The sequence below is a fragment of the Equus asinus genome, chromosome 25, assembly GCF_041296235.1.
Source record: "Equus asinus isolate D_3611 breed Donkey chromosome 25, EquAss-T2T_v2, whole genome shotgun sequence".
In the NCBI taxonomy this organism is placed as follows: domain Eukaryota; kingdom Metazoa; phylum Chordata; class Mammalia; order Perissodactyla; family Equidae; genus Equus; species Equus asinus.
In genome coordinates, this window is record NC_091814.1 from 53723314 (window position 1) to 53741769 (window position 18456).

The 18456-nt window shown below is 37.4% G+C and overlaps 1 protein-coding gene across 5 annotated transcripts in view; it reads right to left on the reverse strand.

The window, feature by feature from the left end:
* The window catches only part of POU2F1 (POU class 2 homeobox 1), a 165366-nt gene that overhangs the window by 37030 nt on the left and 109880 nt on the right, over positions 1–18456 (reverse strand). For all 5 annotated transcript variants that reach the window (XM_070497625.1, XM_044757628.2, XM_044757630.2 and 2 more), the window contains 6 exons: positions 13932–14032; positions 7142–7195; positions 5270–5389; positions 3127–3315; positions 1309–1435; positions 119–213 (listed from right to left, as the gene is read on the reverse strand). In XM_070497625.1, the coding sequence (XP_070353726.1) occupies positions 119–213; positions 1309–1435; positions 3127–3315; positions 5270–5389; positions 7142–7195; positions 13932–14032 (686 nt within the window). The remainder of the gene's footprint in view (positions 1–118; positions 214–1308; positions 1436–3126; positions 3316–5269; positions 5390–7141; positions 7196–13931; positions 14033–18456) is intronic.

The window sequence follows — 18456 nt, forward strand, 5'->3', positions numbered from 1 at the left end:
GAAAACTATTTGGATTATTTTTATTAGGGCATTCTGGGGGTTTTGTTTTTAATTAAACAAAGTCCCCAAGTCCCTCAAAACAACGGCCTAAGAGGAAGCAACCCCACAGAAGCCTGACCTGGGAGGTGAGGGTGATGCTCGGCTGCGACTGCAGGAGGTTGGCTTGGCTTTGCTGAGGTAGTTGCGTTAGAAGATTCTGCGCTTGCAGGAGGCCTATAAAATACAAACGCGGTACGTCAGAAACATTAAAGGTTACTTTGGACATATGGCAAAAGAAAGAGTAAGAAAGTGAAGTGAAAATTTAAAACTGATCTCCTGATAATCTCAGTGGTCTTAAAACTCGTAATGTCTGATTTGCCTAAAATTCAATCTTGTAAAATACAACTTGGGCAAGGAGATATGGAATATTAAACTAAAACTGATATGTCTTTCGTGTAACCTGAATGGCCTTTCTGATTGGCCACTGCTTTATTTTAGTAAGGAGTGGATGAAAATGAATCAGTACTCTAAACGAAAGCTGCATGAAACTCCAAAAAGGCTCAACTTCTTAACCCAGAATCCATTAGAAACTGCCAATGTGGGCTGGACCAGAGAACTGCCTAGTGCATCAAGGGCACAGGCTATCCTTTAAGTGGACAGGTATTTGCACAACAAAAGATTTCGGAATGAATGATCAACAAGGAAAAAGACTAACAAGCAAATAATGAGGAATCGGCAGAGAGGCACTGATGTTCCTTGAGTTGAAGCCTTGACTCCCCGATAGTCTCTTACTCTGACTCCATAATCAACCTCACAAACATGATCGCAACTTACTGTTTGATACAGAAATCACACAGCAATATTTACCAATTTAAAAGGCTCTGAAGATGCTTTTTATAACTCAGAAAATGTGCACAATTTCTAACATAACATCTTCTGCTTCTCACACTTTACAAGAAAACAAATGATTGTTAGAAGCATACTTTCAGTGCTTAGCCCACATTCTTTGAATAAGTTCTCATAAAAAACTATCGAAACACTAGAATCAATTGATCTGATTTACGTTCAGCACGTTGAAGGATTTCGTTTAGAGTTTTGGCCAAACTCTTCGTTCCTCCTTAGTGATGACACAGATGAAGGACAGTGAAGGACGACACATGACAAAAAAATATTTTTCTTAACATGAATGTTGAGTTTAAAGTTACATACAATTTAATAAAATCATTGTTCCAAGGGACAGTTTCAGGGCAAAATGATAGTAGTCAACGTGTATGTCACATAAACAGCCAGCCTTGGTGTACCGCTAACGAATTCTAAGGAGGCGCTCACCCTGCTGGCCCTGGGGCGTCTGTGAGATGATAAACTGCGCTGGTTGCAAGTTGGTGGTCGGATGCACCAACACAAACTGTTGCAGGTTGAGATTCTGCTGCTGAAGTTGTTGCAGCTGTTGCAGATCCTGAAAATTAGAATTCAAACATGGATTGGAGATTCTGAAATAATAGCTTGCTTAATCATAAGGTTCCCAGATGACGAATTCTGTCACATAGAAAGGAGAGTCACCATTTCACATTCTTCCATCCTCCCACACAGGTGAGCTCCCGGTGTTCCACAGAGGTGTGAAGACGCCTGGAGCCACTGCAGGGACTTCCTATTTTTGTGGGCATATAATGTGTTATGATTTATGCTAAGCCTAATTTTCAATCATTATTTAAAATTCTCTCAGAAAAAATGGTTATAGCTGTGCTTTTTAACATAGAGACCAACATGGGTTTTAAAAATTAAGTGAGAAAAGAATATGCTGAGGTTTTAAATATTCGATCAATTTTTCTCTTAAGAAAAGTTGAGAGTGCTATGTCTGAATCTGCATCAGTAAATTAAAAGATGTATAACAATTCATGAAATGTGGTACCAGTCAATTCAACTGAGAAATCAGTGTAAAAATTTTTAAAAATAGCTATCCATATAAAGATCTGATCCATAACATACCAACAGCACCTTCACTGACCTAGTGTTTTAGAATTTTCTGTGTGCTTTCATGCATATTATCTTATTAGAATAATGTCAACATAGAGTCTCACAGCTTAGGCACTAAAAATATTTATTTGGTGATAAAATGGCTAAAACAAAAACATTATCTGGATAAAGACTGTATATAAGAGTCATAAAGATTAGTCTGACATCTATTCTTTTGTACTTTTTTTTTTAAGAAGAAGATCAGCCCTGAGCTACCATCTGCCGCCAATCCTTCTCTTTTTGCCGAGGAAGACTGGCCCTGAGCTAACATCCATGCCCATCTTCCTCTATTTTATGTGGGATGCCTGCCACAGCATGGCTTGACAAGCAGTGCATAGGTCCGCACCCGGGATCCAAACTGGTAAACCCCAGGCCACCGAAGCAGAACGTGCAAACTTAACCGCTGCGCCACTGGGCCCGCCCCAATTCTTTTATAGTTAATTAGTACTTTTTAAATGTTTAGTCAAAATCTAGCTGCAATTAAGTCCATTTCTGAGTCTTCTCTGGGGGGATAAAGACAATTGTCTAGCACTAGACTCAGAATAACTCTCCATATATTTTACTGATATGACTTCTTATACCTTTTTCCTTTTTTTTTTGAGATAAAGGATTTCATTTACCTTTCCTCCTTGCTAGTATTACCTATGCCTCTTAAATAAATTTTTATTATCTCTGGATACTTTGCCCTAAAACGTGAGAACTGAAACCAAACAACAGTCTCCTGCAGTGCTGCACAGAGGTGGTCCCTCTGTGGTACAGAGACGACTTGCCATCACTTTCACACGCGGGTGGCAGCGTGCACTGCAGAGCACATGAAAGAACCCATGCCTGCCGTAATCAGCTAATTAAAATGAATACAGTAATCCCCTGCTTCAGAAACATGCAGCTAATTATTCAAGAATTGTCACTTAATATAAACAGTTATTCAAATAATCAGTTATGTGTTTATTATATCAACTCAAATAAGCAAATGTATTATTTCCAGTTCAGTGGTAAGGAAGGCGACACTTACCTCACTGATCTAAGCTCCTCAGGCCTCTGGGGGCCACACTAACAATCAGAAAGTGCATTTAATAAGAAAGAAAACCTGCCAACGCAGTCCTCACTCCCGCCCCAGCTGAGTCACTCACTCACCTGTGCAATCTGTATGGGCTGGGACAGGGGGATCTGCGTCATGGGCGTGGCGGCGGAGGCTGAGATGGTGGCCCCAGCAGCGCTGTGCTGTTGGCTGGCGGAGTGCTGCTGCACTGCAGCAGCGAGCAGCTGAGCCTGCGCCTGTGCCTGCTGCAGGAGTAACTGCTGCTGGGCTGGCGTCAAAGTCAGCTAAACGAAATTAGGACAAACCATTGGAAAGGGGTGAAGAAGAAGGGCCCCTAACACAAGCCAACTGCTTTGAAATAGGTAACTCAAGTGGTATTAGACCTTAGCTACCCAACTGCACGTGGTTAGCATGGGGCTAAAATGCTCATCAGTAATCAAACACCATCACTAGCAGAACATTTAAATTAAAATGGCGGTCCTCACTCTGGACTTAAACAATCATTCAAGCTTGTCCAGGGCCCTAGGGTTCAGGCAAAAAAGTAATTAACTAGTAAGCAAGAAAAAAAAGAATCAATGCTGACAGGACATGAAAAGAAATTTACACCCAACAGAACAGCAAGTGATTAGTCAGATGAATGAGGAACAAGGATGCTGGATCTGACCACAGAAAGAACTGATAAGGCCCAGCTGCTTCCCATTAGCATGAATCCCTGCCATATTCCATCATTTCCATTACGTCCTAAGATCTGACTAAAGAATATGAGCTCCATTTGTTTCTTTTCCAAATCTCCCTAGAACCCCTCCTCAAGACATTCTTTCCCGTTATTGAAAGCATTGGGTCTCTGCAACTTTTCATCCCCTTTCCAACGTATTATCTCTGTGAAACAGGTGGTGACCGAACTCTCTTTATATGCAAATGAATCCTAATGCCCAGGTTTAATAGAAGCTCCAGCCGCAGGAACTTGGAATCCCAAGTGTCTCTGACTATTGTAGACACATCACTCAAAACAGAACTCAAACAGTCAAACAGTAAATGTATTTAGAGAAGACAGAAAGTTGCTTTCATAATGCAACGTATTTCAAACACACTTAAAGTAATAAGTGTGCTCTACCTTCTTTTTGGTGATATATTCTGATCAAACAAGAGGACTCCTGTAAGATTCTGAAGTATACATACAGTGACTTTGTGGTACAACCCCCTTCTAAAAGGATCCAATACAATTTGTGCATTAGAGGCATAAGCATCAAAACCAAACCATTCAAAAACTCAATATTCTAAATGTATGTTTATAAATATTTTACACTATATAAACATATATTAATCTCTACTGATAGAATTTTGTAAACAATTCTGCAACAATTATTAAAAGAGGCTTTCACCAAGCATGCTTAACTGAAATGAAGGAAATAAAAAATTTTGTGGGTTGATATGATGTGAATTGAATAATAACAAATAACTCTTCTTTACCATTCCCCTAGCCTCCCTCCTAAAGACATTAATAAATAAATTTTCAACACTGGAAAAATATTTTGAATATTTTAAAGCAAAGACAGCTGAAAAGTTAAAAGCTTAATATATTCACATAGGCCAATTTACTACCAGTAAAAATAAATGATATTTATTGAATGTTATGTGCCAAGCACTGTTCTATGAGTTTTACATATGTTACTCCTCTTTATAACAATACTGTGACATAGGTATTATTAACATCTCCATTTAACTGAAGGTACACTGAGGCACAAGGAGATGAAGTAATTAGCCCATACTAATTACTAATTGCAGAGCCAGGATATGAGACCAGAGGTTTCATTCTAGAACATTATACAGTAACTTAAAGAAAATCTTTTCTTTTGTAGGCACTAATCCATTCTTCCTAATCTGCAGTGATGTCATAACTCCAAAGTGACAATTACATGTTCATCAATGTAATGGTCTCAACCATAGGACAATGACTCCCTTGGATGATGAAGCAACAGTTGAAACGTGGGTTTAAAAAAGTCCTTAGTTCATCCAAAGCCTCTGCAACTGTAAGAAAAGATACCTTTATAAGAAAGAAAACTTATGACAAAGATAATTCCTATTTCAGAGCTGTTTACAGTGTGGAAAGTTCCCTGAAGACAACAGTGCCAGGCACAGCCATGTTACTGTCTGCTCCAGCAAGCAGTTCTAATCAGATGGTGGCAATGGCAGTTCTGACACAGAGAGTGTATCACGGTCCTCTCAGTGGAAACTTACCCCGGTTATCTGTCCTCCAGCCAGCATAAGCTGGGTCTGGGGGATGGCTGCCTGCACTGAAGGCTGCTGGGAAGGCTGGCTTGGCTGCTGTGAATCCCCGGATTCTTCATTAGATTTAGACTGAAGTGGGGTGAGGGTGGAAATAAGAGATTCCAAATAGTTGATTAAAAGAAATGTACTTAGAACTGCATCTTTGAAGAATGATTTAAAACATGGACTTATTCAGGCACGAGTTTTCTTGTTTCACTCTTTTCATTTCTTATAAATCTTATATATTTTTCTAATTTTACATATTAAGTTTTTAGACTTTTTGTTCCAATGCCAACAAAGCTGCAATTATAATTTTTAAGAAGAAAAAATAATTTGGTCCTCCACAAACCAACAGAATTTTTCACAGACTCAAATCCTCAACTCTGGAAATAAGCAGCAGGGAAGAGCACATTTCCACTCCATCTCTACATTAGACCCTCCATCCCAACATTCTGACTGGATTCGGTGGTCAGTCTGAAACTTCTTTATATAGCGTTTCAGAGATGGATTACCTGACCCACAGAACTTTCCATCTAATATGTTAAAGAGCTGTAAATTTAGCATCTGCCATCACGTAACACCCAAGCTTAGAGGGAAAACACTGCAGTCAAGAGGAAAAGAGAACACACTCCTAAAACGGGCACTGAGAGAAAATTTTATGGTAATTCAAACTGGTTATGCAGAGCATTAAAATTCTGCATACATTTGCATATTTCCCACCACCTGTTTTGGGGACTACAGCAAGGCTAATTAACATAAAGGCTCTGATTAATTCTGCCAGTCAATGAGAGATAATTACGGTGCAGGACTGTAAACATTCTGCACTGGAGATACAGCCTGTTTGCCAACATCTCTCTGAGGGATGAAAGTTTACCATGGCAACCAAGGCAATTTGCTGCCTCCTCTCCCTCAGAAAGGAAGGTCACATTATCTCCTCTTCTTTTCTCTTCTTGTTTCCATGTGTTACTAGGTCCATATTCCACTGGGTTTCATGGAATGCTCAACCCAAAGTCTTTAGTCATCAGCAACACTAAAATCAATCTTCCAGAATACTGTTTCTCCCTCTTGACTGTCAGTTACCTAAACACTATAATAAAAGGAAGCGGCAGGTCGATGGAAATACTGTGAAGGAATGCATAATACTCGAAATTTTGCACGTTTTGTCATATGGTTCATAGGAGCAAAGTAGCCAGATTTAAGTTTGTTTTAAAATTTTGACTGAAGCCCATCAATGTCTATAAACAGTTTAACTAAAATTCTTAGAATCATAACATTTTAGAGCAAAGATGAACGCTGGCAATCTTCTAAACTTTCCCACTTAAATACAGATGAGAAAAAACGAGCCCAAGGAAGTTAAACAACTTGCCAAAGGTCACACAGCTAGTTAGTCACAGAACGAGAATTCAAACCTAAGACCTCCATCTCTCAGTTTAGTACTCTTTCCTCTGCACTATATTGTTTCTATAAGACATGAAAAATGACAAATAAAAAGACATTTGAAAACAAAAGGACATTTAAGAGATTATTCAGCTTTGTGTGCAGGTATGTGACACAGCTATGTAACTCAGAGAAGCATTTTATTGAACTTACACATAAAACTGCGAAAGCAGACTTGACTTGTTCCCCTGCAGTCATTCACAGCAGCTTAATGTAAAACTGATTTTCAGTAATGGCGATGATTATCATTCTTTAGATCTTTATGAGACTCAGTAATTAAAAAAGTAATACATCTAAGTATTTCCTATTATAAAATTATTGCATGCTTGTATATATATACAAGATTAGAAAAACATGGAAAAAACAGATAGAAAAATTGATCCATGATCCCATGTCCCAGCTTACCTGTACATTTAAAGACTGAGCGGCAGCCTGCAAACTTGTTCCAGCGAGCTGGACCTACAAGCAAAGTAAGGAGGGCAAGTTCTAGTCTGATACTGTTGACATCCTTCATCAGAGGTTGTCATCAACAAGTACTTCACAAGCCTCTGCTACGTGTATGTCACTGAGCTAGAACTGAGACTACAAAGAGGTCTATCTTATGGGTTTAAAACTTTGTGGACAAGCCCACAGTCCCTCCACCTCCCACCGGAAAATGCTGTTAAAATTTCCCTTCTGAAGATGTCTTCCCATACTAAATTAGCATCAGCAGGAATGTCACACTTGTATTAGGCACTCCTCATATGACATTCTTTTTGCATTCACAGGATTCTTAGATTCTAAAAACTTAATTCATCTTCCACATTATGTTAAAGAACACATAAAAACAAGCTGCTTACATACATTATTTTTATCATTATAAATTAGCAGAATTACCTACTCATTCTAATTTCAAAATTTCCACGTATACACCAGAGTAAAAATCTTACAGATATACACACCTACATAGTCAAGTCCTTAAAACATTCATAGTCATAACTCCTGGGTGAAATAAAGAATCTGTCATAATATTTATTTATTTTACAATCCTTCCCAATCAAGGCCCTCACTTTGTGTAAGAGACTTGCTGAGCTGGAAATTTTGTACACTTTTGGAGCTCTGCTAGTCTTATTTATTTATTTTTAAATAAATCAATTTATTTAAACTAAAACAAGCAGAAAAAAACCAGTTCATCCATTCCCCCCCACCCCACTCCCCCTACCCCCCACCGCTGGCAACCAACAATCTGTTTTCTGTATCTAGGAGCTGGGGTTTTACTTACTTCTTTGTTTATTTATTAGATTCCACACATAAGAGAGATCATACAGTGTTTGTCTTTCTGTCTGACTTCTTTCACTTAGCATAATGCACTCAAGGTCCATCTATGTTGTTACAAATGGCAAGATTCTAGCCTTTTTTATGGCTGAATAATATTCCATTTTATATATATATATATACACACACACACACACACACACACTATAATTTCTTTATCCTTTCATCCATCAATGGACACTTAGGTTGTTTCTATATCAGATAAATACCCAGAAGTAGAATTGATGGATCATATACTAGTTCTCTTTTAAATTTTTTGAGGAACCTCCATAACGTTTTTCACAGTGGCTGTGCCAATTTACATTCTCACCAACCATGTACAAAGCTTCCCTTCTCCACATCCTTGTCAACACTTGTTATTTCTAGCCTTTTGGATAACAGCCATTCTAACAAGTGTGAGGTGATATGTCTTGTGGTTTTGATCTGCATTTCCCTGATTAGTGATGTTGAGCATCTTTTCATGTACCTGTTGGCCATCTGTATGTCTTCTTTGGAAAATTTCTATTCAGATATTCTGCTCATTTTTTAACTGTACTGTTTGGCTTTTTGCTATTGAGTTGTATGAGTTCTTTATATATTTTGGATATTAGCCCCTTAACAGATACACAATGTGAAAATACTTTCTCCCATTTGGTAGGTTGCCTTTTCATTTTATTGATGGTTTTCTTTGCTGTGCAGAAACTTCTTAGTTTGATGTAGTCCCATTTGTTTATTTTTGCTTTTGCTGCTTTGCATTTGGTGTCAGATTCAAAGAATTATCACTAAGACCAATGTCAAGGAGGTTACGGTCTATGTTTTCTTCTAGGAGTTTTATGATTTCAGGTCTTACATTCAAGTCTTTAATCCATTTTGAGTTAATTTTTGTGCATGGTACAAGACACTGCTTCAGTTTCATTCTTTTGCATTTGACTGTCCAGTTTTCCCAGCACCATTTATTAAAGAGATTGTACTTTCCCCATTGTATATTCTTGGTTCCTCTGTTGTACATTAAGTACCCATATACACGTGGGTTTATTTTTGGGCTCTCTATTCTGCTCCATTGATCTCTGTATCTGTTTTTACACCAATATCATACTGTGTTAATTACTATAGGTTTGTAATATAGTTTGAAATCAGAGAGTGTGATGCCTCCAGCTTTGTTCTTTCTCAAGACTGCTTTGCTTCTTTGGGGTCTTATGATTCCATACAAATTTTAGGATTATTTGTTCTATTTCTGTGAAAAATGCCATTGGACTTTTGATAGGGATTACACTGAATTTGTATATTGTTTGGGTACTATGGACTTTTTAACAATATTAATTCTTCTAATCCATGAGCACAGAGCATCTTTCCATTTATCTGTGTCTGCTTCAATTTCTTTCATTAATGTCTTCTAGTTGTCAGTACACAGGTTTTTTACTTCCTTGGTTCAAATTATTCCTAGGTGTTTTATTCTTTTTGATGTAACGGTAAATGGGATTGTTGTCTTATTTTTTCTTTCTGATATTTTGTTATTAGTAACTAGAAACACAACAGATTTTTGTGTACTGATTTTGTTTCCTGCAACATTTCTGAATTCATTTATTTAATTCTAACAGTTTTTTGATGGAGTCTTTAGGGTTTTCTATATATAATATCATGTCATCTGCAAACAGTGACAGTTTTACTTCTTCCTTTCCAATTTGGATGCCTTTTATTTCTTTTGCTTGCCTAACTACTCTGGCTAGGACTTCCAATACAGTGTTGAGTAAAAGTGGCAAGAGTGACCATCTTTGTCTTGTTCCTGATCTTAGAGGAAAAGCTTTCAGCTTTTCACCATTGAGTATCACATTAGCTGTGGGCTTGTCATATATGGCCTTCATTATGATGAGATATGTTCCCTCTATACCTGTTTTGAGAGTTTTTATCATAAATGGACATTCAATTTTGTCAAATGCTTTTTCTGCATCTACTGAGATGATCATATGACTTTTATCCTTCATTTTGTTAATGTGGTGCATCATGTTGACTGACGTGCAGATGTTGAACCATCCTTGCATCCATGGGATAAATCCCACTTGATCATGGTATATGATCCTTTTAATGTATTGTTGAATTCAGTCTGCTAATATTTTGTTGAGGATTTTTGCATCTATGTTCAAGAATATTGGCCTTGTGGCATTCTTATCTGGTTTTGCTATCAGGGTAATGCTGGCCTCGTAAAGCAGGTTTGTCATAATATTTAACACTCACATCTCATACATTCGGAAAGTTCAAACCATGGTTATATTAAAATAAGGATCATTACTTGGTAATCATGATAATAATAACTAATTCAGGCAAGCGTCATCAATGGATGCTCTACTAATGGGTGAAATTTGAGGAATAACATAATATTCACATTTTCTCAGCTCTCTCTCCATAGGTACTTACTAATTACAAAGGGTAAAATAGTAACTTCACAATGGGGAAACCTGGAAGACAAGTGATCACAGTTAAAGTCACCAGTAATGACATGCTCCTTCTGGTATGAAGCACTAAGAAGACTACACCATTACTTATGCTGCATTCCTATCAAAAATGTGTAACTTGAATCTAATTGTAGTAAAATATCAAAGGCTAAGAAGTCAGCCAAAGAGCCAGAGGAAAGAGTTTCAGGTACAAAAATTTAATGGAGATAAAGTTTCTATGTGATTTTATTCAAATCATGATGTTCCTGGGTAAAAATTTGTTGAGGAATAGGATATTTACAAGTCTCAAAGTATCTCCTCATGGATTATTTCTTAATTACAAGGAAAAAGAAAGCTACCTTTATATTGGACAAATCTGAAACACTACCTTAAATCAAATAATCACATTTAATATCGCAATAATGGGACAAAGTGGTATCATATGCCTTCTTTGTATTCCTGTCAAAAGCATGTAACCTGAATCCAATCATGACGGAGCAATCAAACTCGAACTGACAGGCCTTGTATAAAATGGCTCATCTCCACTCTTCATGAAATGTCAGTGTCAAGAATGACAAAGACAGGCTGAGGAACTGTTCTGGATTAAAGAAGACCAAATAGACATGACAACTAAATTCAAAGTGAGGGACGGAATATGGATCAGAAAAAATTTAAATATGGACCATATATTAGATAATAATATTGTATCAATGCTGAATTTCTGGAATTTGAAATTTGTATTATAGTTTTATAAGAGAATGCTGTTTTTAGGAAAACATGAAGTATTTAGAGGTAAAATGTCAAAATGCCTGCAACTTACTCTGAAATGATTTTTAAAAAAAGATATATTTTGTCTTTGTGTACACACACCTGAAGAAATAAAGACAATATGATAAAATTATAACTGGTGATTTCAGGTGAAAGGCTTTCAGTGAAAACTATTCTATTGTTGTAACTTTTCTATAAATTTGAAAGTTTTCAAAATAGAAAGCTAAAAATAAAAAGTGAGAACATCCCTTTATCACTCCATTTAGCTAGCCCCCAAAATCCTTCAAAACTTAGCTCAAAAATTACCCTCTCTCTGATAAATGTCTTAGCTAGTACAGATTGAGCTAATCATTTCTTCCTCTGTATTCCCATACATTTTACCATTCATTCATTATCTATTCATTTATTCAACAAATAATTATCAAACATCTATTATACTTTGGGCTCTTTGGCAAATGCTAAGATATAGGTAAAGAAGAAAAGGTTGCCATCCTAATGAAACTTATAGTTTAAGGTGAAAGAGACCTAAATTAATCTATTTTGTATATGTGTATACATATTTATAATTATGGTAAGAAAGGTTCAGCGTGCGAACCTGGTCAATAAGGGAGCTGGAAACAGAAGGTAAGTATCATATTGTATGTTAATTATGTGTCTAATCGGATGGTGAACAATTCTGCAGGGACTTGCATCTTGATGGGAAATTCAATGATGCCAAGGTTTCAAATAAAGTTCTCTGGTGTAGTCCTTTGGTTTGGGGAGTATTGGAGGTTCAGTGAGTTTGGTAATCAGTGGTTAGATCTGGAGGCCTTGGAGCTAGTGCAAGAAGAGTCGCACTCATCTTGGAATTTGGACCTGAGCAAGGAAGACTACGTGGCATCTATGTACTTTCAGGAATTTTTTTATATGTTTGGACCATCACAAATTTAAGCCAGATAAAGAGGCTTAACATGTGCCACATAATTGACTACACTCTACTAAAAATGCTATTCCTCTTAAGAAACCAGAAAACTTTTTGGAGGTTAGAATAAGTTCTTAGAAGAAAGTCAACGTGAAAATAAATTTTTATATATTCCTAAATTATTCTATTTTATTTACTTTTCCCTCCCCAAAGCCCCAGTACACAGTTGTATATCCTAGCTGTAAGTCCTCCTAGCTCCTCTGTGAGGGATGCTGCCACAGCATGGTTTGATGAGCAGTGCTAGGTCCATGTCCAGGATCCGAACCAGCAAACCTCGGGCTGCTGAAGTGGAGCACGAGAACTTAATCACTTGGCCATAGGGCTGGCCTCCTTAAATTATTTTACAAGTTAAATCATCTTAATATTTTATCTAGAAGTTTCACATAGAAGTTGGTCTACTTTCAAAGATCTAAACAAAGCTATGCTCTCCTGAGCAAAAGTATGACAACTAGGCCTCAATCTAATAGAAGATGCCAACCTTTGCCTACATAGTATCCCTTTGAATTTGTGGACAAATAAATGGGCTTTAGAATAGCTTTCTAAAATTTTACCTGTTTTCAAGTAGGGAGTTTCTTTTCTAGTTCAGGTAGTCTGAAGACGTATTTGATGAAAAGACTAGAGTAGTAGTATACGCATTCAGTTCACAATAACTTAACATGCCAACATGTAATCTGGGCAGTTTTATGTTCATACATGCTTTTCATTGAGTCATCACACTAACACCATCAGATACCACCATCACTAGAGTCACTACCACCAACACTGCCGGCCAACACATTTTGAGCATTAAACTCGTTCTAGGTTTTAACTTGAGGTAGAGACCACCAAGATGTGCAAAGTATTGCTGTAATACATAGTTGTGAACATAAACTGAGAAGTGGAGACACTCAATCTGTTTTCCTTTCCATCTTCAACCAGCTCCCATATCCCAAAACTATCGTGGAGTAATGTTTGTTTCTATATTCCCTTTCCCTTGATATTATAGCTCGAACATCGATGAATGGTATCCATAGCCTGTTTTAGACTCAGGAAAAATTCACGAAATATAAGGGTAATAAAGTTGAGACAGATCTTTTTGAATTCCAAACCAGGGGCTTCACAACCAAGCAAAAGGCTCTCAGTAGTTGCCCAAATCAAAATGGTTTGAAACTGTTTTAAAGGAGGGATATGAGTTCTGAGACGTACACAGCAGTCTCAGGCAGCAGTGGCTACATCATTTTGGATGACCTTGTAATCTACTACCTCCTCTGAGCCACCACAGACTCATGCTCACAAAAAACAGTAACTCAGTTGTTATACACATCCATTTGTAACAAGGCTGGGGTCAACAGGTACACAGTCAACTGAACTAGAGGATCCCCACACTAACCATTCAGAATGACACAGGTAGATGCAATTCGCATTAGGCTTTTTTTTTTAAGATTTTATTTTTCCTTTTTCTCCCCAAAGACCCCCAGTACATAGTTGTACATTTTTAGTTGTGGGTCCTTCTAATTGTGGCATGTGGGATGCCGCCTCAGCATGGCTTAATGAGTAGTGCCATGTCCGTGCCCAGGATCCAAACAGGCGAAACCCTGGGCCACCAAAGCGGAGTGCATGAACTTAACCACTCGGCCACGGGGCTGGCCCCGCATTAGGCTTTAATCAACTTAAAAAGTCCCACATTCTGAAATAAGTCCCCCAGACCCTAGCATTTCATGCCTCTACTTTTTACTCTCACTTATGGTCGAGCAGAACATTCTACCTGATGGAGATGTCCAAGGAAAGCCTGGGCCTGGGCTGTTGAGATTGCTCCTCCGACAGGCACAGGCTGCTTCTGAAAGTCCAAACCATTGGTTTGTGTGCCTAGGAAGCAAGCAAAATAATATAACTATTAAAAACATAAATTCAACTGAAATAAAGCACTAGACTTCAACATTTATCAGGCACCTATTTTTGTATAAGCACTTTTCCAAGTATCTCCAAGGAGGAGAAGGGATGCAAAAGGAGGAAATACAGTAAAACGATTTCTCTTCTAAAAGCAGCATTGCAGTACATAAATACAGATAAAGCTTAAGAAACAGAAACAAAAATATAAATAACAAATTACAATCATAAGACAGTGCTAGAGAATTCAGAAGCGAATGCAGTGACTAGAGCAACTAGGGTCAGAAGAAGCATAAACTTAAGGTGGCCTTAAGGAAGAGATTATCATCGTCATCGCTGCTGTAAAGAATGGTCGAGACAGCTCCAAGGAGGGATGGAGGCTCTCTTCTCATCTCACTCTTACGATAAAGAAATGCACTGGTGATTTTGCCAAGAGCAAGGCACATTTACTCTTAACTTAAATGCTTTAATAAATGACAATCTGACGGCAAAAGCAACCACTACATGATAAACAAAATAGTTTTACCAATTTCTTCAATCCCAAAGTATTGATTGCTGCATATACCAGTTAGCAAGGGCTCTGTTATGACTACAATTTTCTAAACGTTATACTAGAGCTCTTTACCCACTTATGCTGAGATCTGATTTTAGAATAGTAATAATTTATAGAAAGACCTATCACCCTAATACCCAGAAACATTTTCTAAGGGTTGTAATACATCGTTTTCAAATTACTATATCCAGCTGTTATTTAGAAATAATCAGAATACTTCGTACTGAATAGAATATAACAGACTACAGGAACCTGCAAGAATCAGAGACACATGAATGTGGTTCTGAACTTCCATTTCCCACACTCAAACACCCCCTCTTCTCGTCAGCACCCCTGTGTGCACACAGAGCAGACCAGTTAGGAGAGGACAAGCTAGAATCCTGAAACAGTATTTTTAAAAGGGTGCTAACTTCTGCCATTCTATATCCTGACCAATTTCTAGCAAAAGTATCACTTCAATAAGAAAAATTAGGTAGATCACATGATCAAAAGAGCTAGTTAAGGTTTCCTTGAGATAATTATAAAAGCAGTGTATATATATTTCACCTCCTTAAAAATCTCAGTGATTGGTTGTTTCCTAAAGTTTCCCATAAATAGGAAACTACAGAACTACCCAGCCATATAGAGTTAATGAAATTAAAAGAGTGCATGGTTGTGTCAAGTAGTGAGAAACTACCATGAAATAAATTTTAAAGCAATTAGGGTCACTTCCATAAGCCAATACAGAAGTTTCACTCTTTTAAAATTGCACATTTTGTCATTAGCTGCTATCTCTATCTCTATTTAGGAAATCATTACTTATGTTAAGATTTTAAGATTGTGCACCATTCGAGAAATATGCTCAAGATATATTAAATAAATCAACAAAGCTCAAAGATGAAATTTTGAAAAACAGAGACAAGCACTCAGAGATTAACACAGTACTAATTAGAAAGTCTTCTAAAACCCAATATTTCACTCTCATGGAGACCATGAAAATTCTAAATACTGGTTCCACTTTCAAGTTCCCATAAAAACGATAACAAGCCCCTTGCAAATCACAAAGCACCACACAACAGACGGACTGACACCCGGGGTCCCTGGGGCAGAGGTGACCACCACGGCCTTCAGGGAACACTGCTTAAGTGCCCTGGCACTGCTGCTTGGGTGCAATGACATAAAGGTATGGTACCAAAGCCAGTAAGGTAAAAAGAACACTCTTTGACATCAACTGAGATAAACAGATTTAAGAGGCAAAGGCTAGTACTTTTTAAGAAAGTGCTGAGGCTCCACTGGATGGGTGAGGGTGGGAAAAAGTAGGTATTACACAGATATCATTCTTGTAAAACATAAAGACCGAAAGTGGACTAAAGGGAAAGGAGAGGGGAACAGATACACACGGACACCCTAATCAGACTTGAATACGAAGACAGTATGGGGAGACAGGGATGTTGGGAGCCAAAACCAAATGTGTGCCTGGGAAAACAGAAACATCCAAATGAGGAACCAGGGGAATTGACAGGTTGGAGAGAAAGTAAATTATGTAAGAAAATTAATATAAGATACATAGAGCTTGAGAAACCTTAAAAAAAAATTAAGCGATCCAGAAGGCATTTAGAATGACAGAGGCCAGAGCTAAACATTCTATAAGATTGTCACTAGAACAATATTACTGAGGTGAACCTCACAGATCTTGTATCCAACCTCCTTAACTTAGTGGTGAAGAAACAGAGATTAAGGAATCTTAAGTGATTTGCTCAAGATGTCACAGCTAGTTAGTGGAAGAGCCAAGACAAGGACTGGGTCTCCTTTGATTCTGTCTAATCACTCACGGAGAAGTGACAGATGAAATTAGGAGAGTAAAAATGCCTATCAATTAAGAATGGATATAGAGAGGGGCTGGCCCCGTGGCCGAGTGGTTAAGTTCGCGCGCTCCGCTGCAGGCGGCCCAGTGTTTCGTTGGTTCGAATCCTGGGCGCGGACATGGCACTGCTCATCAGACCACGCTGAGGCAGCGTCCCACATGCCACAACTAGAAGGACCCACAACGAAGAATATACAACTATGTACTGGGGGGCTTTGGGGAGAAAAAGGAAAAAAATAAAATCTTTAAAAAAAAAAAAAAAGAATGGATATAGAGAAAAGAAGGTTGCAGATAAGAGGGCACTTACATTAGCAGATGCAAAACCAAGAAAGCCAGACAGGAAGCAGTTAGAAAAGCAGAAAAAAAAAAATCCCTCAAGACTAGTGTGCCGCCTCAGGAGCCAGGGAAGAGAAAGCTACAAGGAGGGGTAGTTTAGTACTATCACAGGGTGCAGAAAAGATACGGATCAGGTATTCAGAAAGAAATTACTTCAAAGAGAAGACAGGAAAGGCAATAATACAGGTAAGGCCAAAAATTTCATAAAATAGGGAAAAAACACATAATAGAAACATCAACTTGGTTAACTTACAAATTTCTGGTAAGATGGAACAAGAAAAAGAGAAGGAGCAAATAACTTCAGGATAATAGAAAGGGCATAATCACAAAATGCTGTAGATACTAAAAAGAGCTTATCATGAACCAATGAAATTCATGCCAATAAAGTTAAAACTTAGAAATGGGTAACTCTCTAGAAAATATAACTTACCAAGACTGACTCAAGAAGAAATAGAAAATCCAAAGGGTCCCACAGCATTTGAAGAAATTGAATTAGTAGGTAAAAATCTTCCCACAAAGAAAATGAAAGCCTAGACAATTTTACTATGCTTGCTTCCCAAAATCCAAGAAACAAATAATTGTAATCTTAAACAACTTTTCCAGGGTGGTGGGAGGGGCGAAGGAAACACTTCATAACTCATTTTATGAGGCCAGCATAACCTTGATACCAAAACCTGACAAAGACAAGTATGAAAAGCAAACAAAAATACAGGCCAGTTTTACTCACAAAACATACTTGAAAATATCCTAAATAATAATAGCACAAATAATCTAATAAGATAAAATATTATGACTAAGATGGAGTTATTCCAGGAATGCAAGGTTGGTTTGGAGATAAAAGCATCAATTAATATGATTCATCACATTCACTAAAGGGGGAAAAATCATACAATCATCTCAAAGGATACAGAAAACCTTTAGATAAAATTCAATATACCCTTATGATAAAAATTCTAGGAATAGAAAGAAACTTCCGTAACTTGATGACGAGGAACATTAAAAGCACTCCCTTTGAGATTAAGAACAAGATAAAGGTGCCAGCTCCTGGAAGGCTTAGCCAGCAAAACAGGCACGAAAAGAAAACACATGGGTTGGAAAAAAGAAATAAAACTTTCTTCTCAGATGATTGACTATGCATATAGAATATTCTAGGGAATCTAACAATCTATTAGTAGAATAAGAGAGTTTAATAAGGTTGCAGCACACAAATATACTTAAAAATTGCCTTTGTTATATGCTAAATGAAAAAAGTTTTGAACAATTTTATTCATAACACTACAAAAACATAAAGTCCTAGGAATAAATCTATCAAACTATAGCAAGTCCTATTTAAGCAGAAAATTATAAAACTTTATTTAAAAATTAATAAAGAAGAGAAATAAATGCTCGCTTATTGGAAGACTCAGCATTGTAAAAATTATCAGTTCTTTCAAACTGATCTATGGATTCAAGGCAATTTCCCATCAAAATCTCAACAGGTTATTTTCTTTACCTTTTTTTTATAATCGATGGCTGACTCTAAAATTTAAATAGAAAGGCAAAGGGCCAAGATGCTCTTTAAAAAGAACAAAGTAGCGGGACTTGCACTATCAAGATATCAAGATTTATTGTAGAGCAATAATAATCAGAACAGTGTGATATTAGCACAGGGATAAACAAACAGACCAGAGT